We start from the raw sequence: 10,058 nt of genomic DNA, 5'->3' as shown, positions 1-10,058 counted from the left end.
AAATAATCTCAGATGTTTTTAAAAAGGCACGAAAAACAGAACCTTGCGGTATAGCGTGCTTAGAAATGAGTTCTCAGTCACAAAGACCTTATCAGGCCTAAGAAATCCAATAGGCTAGTTTTTAAATTCATGTTTTTATCAATGGAAAAGCTATAACATATTAAGTTAAAGATGATTGTGAGGCGGTGTTTATGCTTGTAGCCAAATATCTGACTAATGTGACATCATCATGACAACCTCCTGAACTTCCCAGATTTGAACGCACCATAATTAAACACCACGCGTGTTTTGGTTTACGAGTTAGAGGAACTCGCCTGTCTTTGCATCATGAATGTGAGTTTTTCCTCTAGTGATTCATTTACAAACTGCCTAATTTTATAGTTACGGATAAGTTATAGGCAGTCTCCGCTATAGATGCACAAACCAATAAAAACAGTATAATGTTTAAGGCTATTTGTCTTATTTAAAGGGAAGTACACCCAATTAACCCTAGACTATTATGTTTGTCTTTGTTGTTTTTAGTGTTGCAGAAATTAATCCAGTGCTTTCCCTCTTTATATCATGTAGTTTGGGCGCAGATTGCGTGATGCCTTTGTTCACAATAACGTGAACATGGCTGTTGTCATTCTTACTGAAGAAAAATCATCGGTTACATTGGTTGATCGATTGGACGATGTTGTCATCAAGGCAAGTTATGCATTTGTCTTTTTAATGCAGCAACGTAGGCTTAACGAAGCCTAATGTAATGTAACGTAAAGTATGCTTTTTTAGGAGCTGCATAAACACGAACATAAGAATGTCGCCTTGGTATTACGAGCAATTGAAAATCTGATCACTAAAGATGAAGACTGCATCCACAAACTTGTCCATAACGGTTTGGTTGCGAAGATAAGCATATTTAATTCCGATTAACATTAAACATAATAATAATTAATTATTATTATTATAATTTCTTAAAATAATTAATCATTTGCACGCTTTTTACATGTTGAATTGGTTTGAGACGGCATCAGAGTACCTTAAAGCACAGCCAAAACCATCAAAGGACGCTTTGAAACTCATCGAAGTTTTTTACGAGATTTCAATGGTAATATTTTCTTTTTTTATCACTGAGGAATTGTTTTTAAAGCATCCAAGTTATAGACTAATTTATATTTCACACTCAGAGTCTATGTCAGATCACCGTTTCCGGTGAGTATTTAGCACTTTTGTTGTAGACTACGTATGTTCTTGATGAAATGATGATGGTCGTGATAAAATAGTCAATTATGATTCGTAGGCGGCAATAAGATCCTGGATGTATTTCTGCTGCGGTTCGGCGCTGTTGTTTTGGATTATGAGGTACCTTTCTGTCTTCGTCTAGAGGTAAGTGTATTGGTGAAAAATGTATTGGGGACATTAATAACTGCATTAAGTTGTGAAATTACATTTTGTGTTTATTTGTGTTCAGGCCATCAGAACAATGAATTCTATGTTAGATAGCAGCCCCAAAGACATAAGGAAGAAACTTTGCCACTCAAATGACCATATCGGGCTTTTGTAAGTCGTCATTTCAGCATTGCCTTTATATTAAAAGAGTAGTTGAAAATAACGAGTATGTGTAAGATGTCAACTGCATTTTTTGTTGCAAAAGAGTGCGCCCTAGTGGTCTGTAGAATGAACAAAAATACCTAGGTTTCCATTTGTATTTACAATAATTCATATTAATAATTAAAAATATATATTTCTTACAGAGAAGACTTGGCAAAAGTGCTGACAGACATTGGTGGTAAGTCAGCTATTTTGTAAACTATGACTTTTGCCAAATTAATGTTCACATTATTATTTCTGACTGTCACCAGATTATGAAATGCAGGTGGCCATTTCTGAAGCGCTCTGTAGAATGACACCAAGGAAACTGAGAGGAGACTTTGCTGGGAAATGGTTTAATTTCAGAAGCTTTGCTTCAGCTTTTACTTCAATTCGTGACAAAGATTTTGAAACCGTATGTTTAGGTTTCCATTTTTCATTTTTAAAGCTGTATATGTATGTTTGTTGCCTGTATTAAGAGCTTTTTTTCTTGTGTTTAAGGACTGTAGGACATTTCTGAATGAACTGAATAGCTATTTTGGGGGTTCATCAAGGTATATTTGAGTTATTATTGGTGGTGTTGTTGTGTGTGGTTTGTTTGTTTTGTTTTTTCTTATTCTGACTTATTTGTAATATCATGTGCTTTTCCTAGAGTCTTTTCATTTCCTTGTATTCAGGCTTTTCTTGATTCAACTGAGGTAAGCCTAAATCAAGTTTTTTCTTTTTTTCCATTCTTGTTTTACCCTTTTCTTTCATAAGTTACTTATATTGTTTGTTTTCTTGCATTACATGGTGCTTGAATGCTCTTTTCAAGCTCTTAAAGCCTGAAGACGAGTTTCTACAGGAGTTTTGGGTGGACTTCAACCTTGGAACATCAACCATTACTTTCTTTGTAAATGACCCTCAGGTTTGTCCAAAATGTTTTTAATGCAAGTGAACATTGGAACATATGCCATTATATGCAGTGTCTCTAAAATGAGTTTATATTTGTGGTAGAACACACTGTGGGAACTGATTCACCTACCTAAAGACATTGTCAGAACATATGATGTTCAAGGTGGGATGTGCGACACTTTTCTCTAACCACGAGTTTTCTTACTCAAATTTTGTCATAAAATATTTGTTCTTTATTAGCATTAAATTTGAAATTAAACTTGAAGTGGACTAATAAAAATTAGAGTTGCTTTAAAATCCCACAAATATTCAGTCCACCGCTCATATTTTAGCTTTACATTTTCTCAAAATTACTATGCTTACAGAATGCGATGATCGGAAGATATTGGCTGTTCACCTGACGACACCACTCTGTCATAGAGGGATCACAGGCAAAATGGTCAAAATAATTTTTAGCTCTGTGCACAACATTGAAACAGCCCTACTGAGAGTGTTCGGGGAGAAACCACACTACGCGACAGTCTCAAAGGTGACTTGCGTATTTAAAAATAGTATTATTTTACCAGACAAAATATATAATGGTCAAATATAAATAAGCACACTGTACATGTATGTTTTGTGTATCTTCTTAGGACACTCTGCAATCCGGAGATGGCTTGACCATGACAGAAGGCACACACTATATTATAACAGATATGCAGTGTTAAAAGGTCTCTTTTGTTCCAAGATGATATATCTGAAATGTAATTGTGATTTTATAATGTACAGGACCCCAGCATGAGCAACCAGTGATCCCTTGTATGTTTACTAGGTATGTTTTCCAAACTGATACGCATCACAGTATTCCTAAATACAGTATATTTTGTTTCTCTAACATTATATATTATTATTTCATAGTTCCCCTGCTGGAGAATTTAAAAGCATCCATCGGGTAATTAATTACTTTATACAGCAAACTAAGAAAATCACTTACAATATGTAGAAGGTTGTATGGGTGCTCAGTTTGACCAGCTAAGTCATTTTTCAGCTTTCTCTTCTTTTGAGTGGACCAAGATCAAAGTAAGCTTATTTATTGCTAGATCCACAAGCTCCACAATCAATAGAGCAGTATTTTTTTATGCTTTTCTTTTTTTTTTTTTTTTTTTTGGTGAGTGAAGAGTGAAAGGAAACCGATGCCAAGACACATTTCATTTTAAGGATCATTCAGATTCTGAGGTGTGTGTCTGTGTTTTGTTTTTATGTGCTGAGTTCATAGTGTTTAATGCTTTCATTCCAAAATCTATTAATTTGGTATTGATTGCAAAATAATGTTCTGTCCAAATCTGCTTCTCAAGTGTTTTTTCAGTGTACCAACCGTTCAAAGCTGATTTTTGGATGCTAACTGTCCATAAAATATCTAAAGTAATGTGCATTAGTCACTTGTTAAAAAAAAAAAGTATGTAGTTTTTTGGCATGGACATGGCTGCCCCAGGTATCCTTAATGTGACTGTGTATATAAGTGTCTTCGTGACACTTTTGATACGGGCTGATCAGGAGAGTCATATGACAGGAAGCCAAAGACTTCATTCAACAGTTCACACTTAGCTGATGAGTATAAATTGTGTTTGGCATGCTCTCCCGGGAGAGAGCCCTGAGCTCATAAGATCCTCGTGCCCGGGGCTCCCTCCCATTTTCAGTGCAAGAGGGGAGTTTGAGCTCAGGTAGGTCTCGAGAACTCCCCTGCTATTTATGGCTAATGACAAATTAGGCATTGCAAAGAGATACACTGCTGATTAAGAGCTTGTCTATTGTGCTAATTTGGTTTGGTCAATTCACCTATGTCGCAAGTTTTTGGAGTGTGGGAGGAAACCAAGAACCCGTGGGAAACCCATGCGAGCATGAGGCGAACGTGTAAACTTCACACAGAAACGTCACCTGGCCTGTTAGAGACTTGGACCAGTGACATTCTTGCTGTGAGGCAACAGTGCTAACCACTGGGCCGCTGTGCTTATCGAGGAAAAGAAAGTAGGGGTGCAAGGGGGTAATTCTTCAAGCCGAAGATGACTGAGGTAGGGAATACTAGTTATTTATAATGAGTTAGGAATCATCTGATTGGTGAACCATGCGTAAGCTAATGCGTAGCGGTCAATCATAAGCACGTGATCCTTTCTAAATTAATTTATAAATAAACTTCACTTGGCGAGTTACCAGGTCAGACCAGACACGTATATCAGATCCACTGTCCTCTTGCACTGTTTCTGGCCACAATTCTTTGGTTTCTGGGTCAATGTGTTTATAAACTGAATCAGACTCTTAATGTCCATGAAATGCCACTCACTAAAGTTACTTTAGAAGTTTCAAGGCACATGTATTATACTCTGATAGATCGTTTGATTTTAGACTTGTAATCTTTAGCTACATTCACATGTAATTTTACATTTTGAAATATTGTGGTCTTTCTGTTTAGGTTGCACATGCCAAAACAATGTTATTCTGTCAGACGTCATCAACATCGTCTAATGGGTAACAAAAGAGAAAGTAATACTAATAATGAAGCATATGAAATAATTATGCTTGCTTGTTCTGTATGTAAAAACAAAGTACTGTGCAGTTTTACAAGAGCCTAAAATGTGCCTTTTTCCTCTTCAGGTCTACAAAATCCCTTCCTGACACTTTGGGTAGAACTCCTGTGAAGGTTAGCCAAAAATAAAAATCTATTATTAGAAGCATTAATATTATTTTTTTATTGATGTGTCCAAGAATGCTCTAGTTCACATAATATCGCTCGCTAATAAAATGGCTATATATTCTGAATGGTGGCTGTGTGATGAACTGCTTATGCTCCTCTTTTATAAGTATCGCACTAAAATGTTGTAAAATTTGCATGATCGCAGAAGAAAATGAGAATGACGCATTCAGATAAAGGATTTCCTCATAAAGGGACACCACAAGCTGACTACCATAGACGAAAACCCAGAGCTAAGGGCAAACTCAGAGGTATCATTTCCTTGTCCTGCAGGAATACCAGGGTTGGGGAGTAATGTAATGCATGCTAATTAATTTTACAGTTACTCATATTTTGTAGTTTATATATCTCAATTACATTTCAAATGGGTGGTAATCAAATTAGTCACACCTAGAGAGTTAGGCTGCTTTAGAATTTAAATCTTATTAATTTAATTTGGGCAGTGATATAATTTAAGGATCTTTGTTTAATTTGGTACTGTTCCTCAGCAGTTAATGCTTTGAATTTTTTAATGAATCATGTAATATGATTATCTAATGTTTACATTTTTCAAATTACTGGTATCTGCGTCATTATTTAACACCCAAAACATATGTCACAGTCTTATGCTTGAAATTGCTGTTGTTGCCCATTGCTGCTGCTTTGGAAGTGAGCTCTCATGCTATTTTTCCATTTAGTAAATCTGACCCAAAGTACTAAACTTGAGTAATCTTTAAATTTAAATTTCACTACAAATTCAAAAACGTGTGTATATATATTTTAAAGAAATAAACTCCCCAACCCCTACATTGTTGTGTAAATCTTTCAAATGTTTTACAACCTAATTAAAAATAAATACTTGCCCAGTTCTTCCTTTATCCTCACCAAGCAGTAATGAAGAGGATTTCTCCAAGGTATGAAGTTGCTTTCTGTATTTTAAATTTGGATTTAGAATAAATTCTGAATTCATTTTCTTTCTTTTACTCTATTCTTTCTTTTCTGGGGTGGTGGGGAAGCTATCGATACCCAAAGGAGTTCAAGAAATAAAAAACATGGCAAGTGAATATGATGACTGGTTTGAACACAAACTAGAGAAATCATTTAACATGCAATCATCTTCACTCAAAGACACTACTGCTGATTCAGGTCAGTATAATACAACTCAAAGACGATAATTGTAAGAGATGGCTTATGATGATCCAAAGCTCATGACCTACCTGTATATTTTTTCTAGGTTTTCAAAACAAGACTGTTTCTGAAAGCAGTTTACAAGCAGACGAACTTGATCTTATTGAAGAGGTACAACTTGATTTCAGTATGTTGTGATTATGTATGTTCACATTTGTTAGTAACAGGTTTGACCCCCTTTAGGTTTGAGACCTACGTTTTATTGTTCTCGAAATAGATTCAACTGAAAACATTACACAGAATTTGGTCCGTTTTAACATGTTTGTTGGCTGCAATTCATGATGCAACTCCATTCCACCACATATTGAAAAGCGGTGTTTTGAATTTGTCTGGCTTGAGATTATAAGAGCTTTGGTTATCACAAGTAAGACTGGAACATTTTGAGTACGTTACAATCCGATTTGGATTGCAATACTATTCTTGACCTATTTTTTTTATTTCTATTTCTTCTTCTATACATTTAAATCTTTATAATTTTTCATTTTAACCAAAATTAGAGTTTCTATGCTTGTTTAATAATTTGAGTATTGCCATCTTAAAAATTATTTTATATAAAATATTCAGGATAAACAAACTCTGAAAGTAACATTAAAATAGTAGATTACAAAAATCACTTATAAAGAACAAACAGTTATACACCTCAATTAGAAAATGTGTAAATTTAGGGATTGAAGTGTACATTTGGAAAAAAAAATTGGCAAACAAAATAAAGTTTAAACATTTTTTTTTATATTTGTGCAAATTCAGAGTAATAACAAATCATATATTTTAAACTAAAAGATTGTGCAAAAGTTAAGGCGTGTTTAAATGATGATAATAAAAATCAAAGCAAAAGCTCTGAACAAATTCACCAAAAAAACAAGGAATATATGAAAGTTTCATCTTTTCATCAAAATCTATAATTACTCGGAATATAAACGCTTTTGCAAATAACTAAATTGACTGGATATATTTTATGCACTATTTTAAAGTGGACTACTTTAGTTTTACTTGGAAGAATGTATTCATGAGGCAAAAACCAGTTTCTTCAGTCTGTATTATTAAGTAAAGAAAAAAAGAAAAAAATGTATTTCACTAATTCGATTCAAGAAGTGACACTTATATAATGTATGCATTCATTCCACACAGATTTTGATGACAACTAAAGAAAACCCTAAAATAGGTATCTTAGAAAATTAGAATATTATGAAAAGGTTGAGTATTGAAGATGCCTGGTTCCACACACTAATCAGGGTTCTCAGAGTCACACAAGTCATGTCATGTAGTCATGTTTGAACGGCACTGCGATCTGCAAATGTCTTGTCATGTTGTTTGAACTAGGCTTAATAAGCTGTTAATTTGAATCTGATTTGTCAGATGAGGGAGGCATTCAAAATATACAATGATGGGAAACTCCAGGACAGGCTTGAAAACCCATTGCTCAAATCACCTACTGTAGCAGATCGAAATAATATTTATTCATTGGGATGAATAAAGTGTCCTCATACAAATTATAATAATAAATTGTATACTAATCCTTTTCTGGGAGCCCTGACTTGTACTATGTGTACCATCTCTACCTTTTATTTATTTAAGACATGTTTAGTATGGTAACACTGCTATAGCTATAAGCACATAATTCCAAGGACATGTGCAGCTCTGACTGGAATGGCTGGTTGCATAAGCCATTTGGACTAGTCTTAAAAAAAAAAAGTTGGATAATATTTTTTTTCCTTTTAAAGACTGGCCATATCATTTTAAAGTGATTTGCAAATGGTTGACCACCCTAATTTCAAACCAAAAAGCAGAATTTATTACCCTTGGCTAACTACTAGTTGGTCTTAACATGCTGATGCAGCTGGACCCTGTTGTCATCTCGAAATTGTTAATTACAAGGGTGACATGAATGTAGCTATTGAGTTACTGAACTTTGATTGGTCGATTGTGTGTTTGCATTTAGATAATGAGCAGTTGATCGTGTGTACCTAAAAAGTTTTTCTACAGAGTGTGCGAGTAATAATTCATGTTGTTTTAGGAGCATATTTTAGATAAAGGGTTACCTTCTCAAAGAAGTGAAGCCATTGAATCCCCAGGTGAGTATGAAACCCATACATCTATAACTATTAATAATTTTAGTGCCAGTAACTGTTGGAACAATATGCCACCAGAACTGCATGTGCGCTTAAACGGAGAGACAGAGGTGCCTAAACAACCGACATTCCCACCTAGAAAACCTTTCCTGCCTGGCCCACTAGAGGATGCTGCAGGTAAATTTTACCCTGAGCTTTGCAACACATTAGACTATTGAGGCTAGTGAAACTATTTAAAATCGTTTTAGGATTAGTTCACCCCAAATTTTTTAATTCTGTTAATTACACTGTTGTCATTCCATTCCAAAGAGACGTTTGTGGATTTTAGAAGCACAAGTAAAATATTTGAGACCACTTTTAAGGCCCAATTCTATTTTTGTACCCCTAACCCTTTTCCTTGGCCCTTAAAACCCGAGTGTGAAGGGGAAGGGCTTCAAAATTTATCCCTAAGAAATGGGACCGCACTACAGCACCTGCACACGTCTTTATATGTCATCGCGATGTCTTGCTTCAGATGAGATCAGACGATCACGACTGCTGTAGTTATTCCAGTTGCTTTATTTTTTGGTATTTATCTTCAAGAAATCACTGAAGGCATATATTATGTTATCATAACGATCTAATGTGGCAAGTAGATCGTAACTATACTGCGCATTTACATAGTGGCCATATTCATCTATGCAAACACACAAAAACAACCATAACATTATAGCAGATACTGTAAAAAGCTCATTCCCAGCCACTAGGCTTTTCTGACTGGGTATTCGAGTGTCAGAATGTTGTGGAACTGCTATATAGGAGTTATTATCATGGATTATAGATAGCGATAGATAGCGGTTTTTATTTTAGCGTTTTTTTTTTTTTTTTTACATAACAGTAAAACACGAACGTGGTTATGAAAATATTAAAACATTTGCTTGTTTGTTGTAAAAATTCGTAATAATGGCAAAAAAATATATAGTATTTTGTGGATCTCCTTACTTCCGGGTTCAGCAATACTACTGTTGTGGCTGGTGTATTCTGGAAAAATTCTTACCCCTTGAGTTCGAGTGTGGTCCTAAAAAATCTTCGTTCCAAGGGCTATTCACCCCTTCCCCTTAGCCCTACGCCTTTATGCTAAAGAGAATTGGGACACCCCTACCCCTTGACGTGAACGTGCAAAACTAGAGATAGGGTTAAGGGGAAGCGCTAAGGGGTAGAATTGGGATTGTGCCTGAATCTGAGAGCTTCCTACTAAGCCCTGAGTGGGCATGGGCCGATAACCGCTTTCAAGGTATACCATGGTTTGGAAAAAGTCAAGGTTTTAAAACTGCCAAAATTTTCTGCTATACTGTTCCTGCGGTATATGTAGGATATGTTATTTATTATTTATTTATTTTTTTTTACATTTCGTTTTAAGATTTTTAGGACAACAGTATCTCCAGCAGAAAATATATCCAAAGATGCCATTTTGTGTTTTTGAAACTAATGAGGATGGCAGGAGTCAATGATTCATTTGAATTATTTAGTTTGACATGTTTACTGTTCCAAAATATTTAAATTCATTATGTTCAAAGGGGAAAAAAGTTTGTTTTTTACCCAGACGTTTAAAACGAATATATTTTAGAGCTGCAATGACCATCAAAACGTGAAAA

At 35.0% G+C, this 10,058-nt stretch overlaps 1 protein-coding gene across 1 annotated transcript; it reads left to right on the top strand.

Moving 5' to 3' along the window:
- Positions 1-561: 561 nt before the first annotated feature.
- Positions 562-8,642, top strand: sycp2l (synaptonemal complex protein 2-like). The gene is given in 24 exon segments (XM_056450402.1): positions 562-687; positions 772-888; positions 977-1,087; positions 1,167-1,191; positions 1,280-1,365; positions 1,451-1,539; positions 1,734-1,768; positions 1,842-1,984; positions 2,071-2,123; positions 2,222-2,267; positions 2,384-2,476; positions 2,566-2,626; positions 2,829-2,992; positions 3,096-3,135; positions 3,232-3,274; positions 3,361-3,394; positions 4,910-4,965; positions 5,092-5,137; positions 5,337-5,439; positions 6,035-6,081; positions 6,184-6,313; positions 6,402-6,466; positions 8,370-8,427; positions 8,503-8,642. Coding segments are annotated over 24 exon segments (1,911 nt in total).
- The last annotated feature ends 1,416 nt before the right edge of the window (positions 8,643-10,058 follow it).

This window comes from Danio aesculapii, chromosome 24 (assembly GCF_903798145.1).
Source record: "Danio aesculapii chromosome 24, fDanAes4.1, whole genome shotgun sequence".
Taxonomy (NCBI): Eukaryota; Metazoa; Chordata; class Actinopteri; order Cypriniformes; family Danionidae; genus Danio; species Danio aesculapii.
The sequence above is the reverse complement of the archived record's forward strand: the minus strand, read 5'-3'. Positions and strand labels throughout refer to the sequence as shown.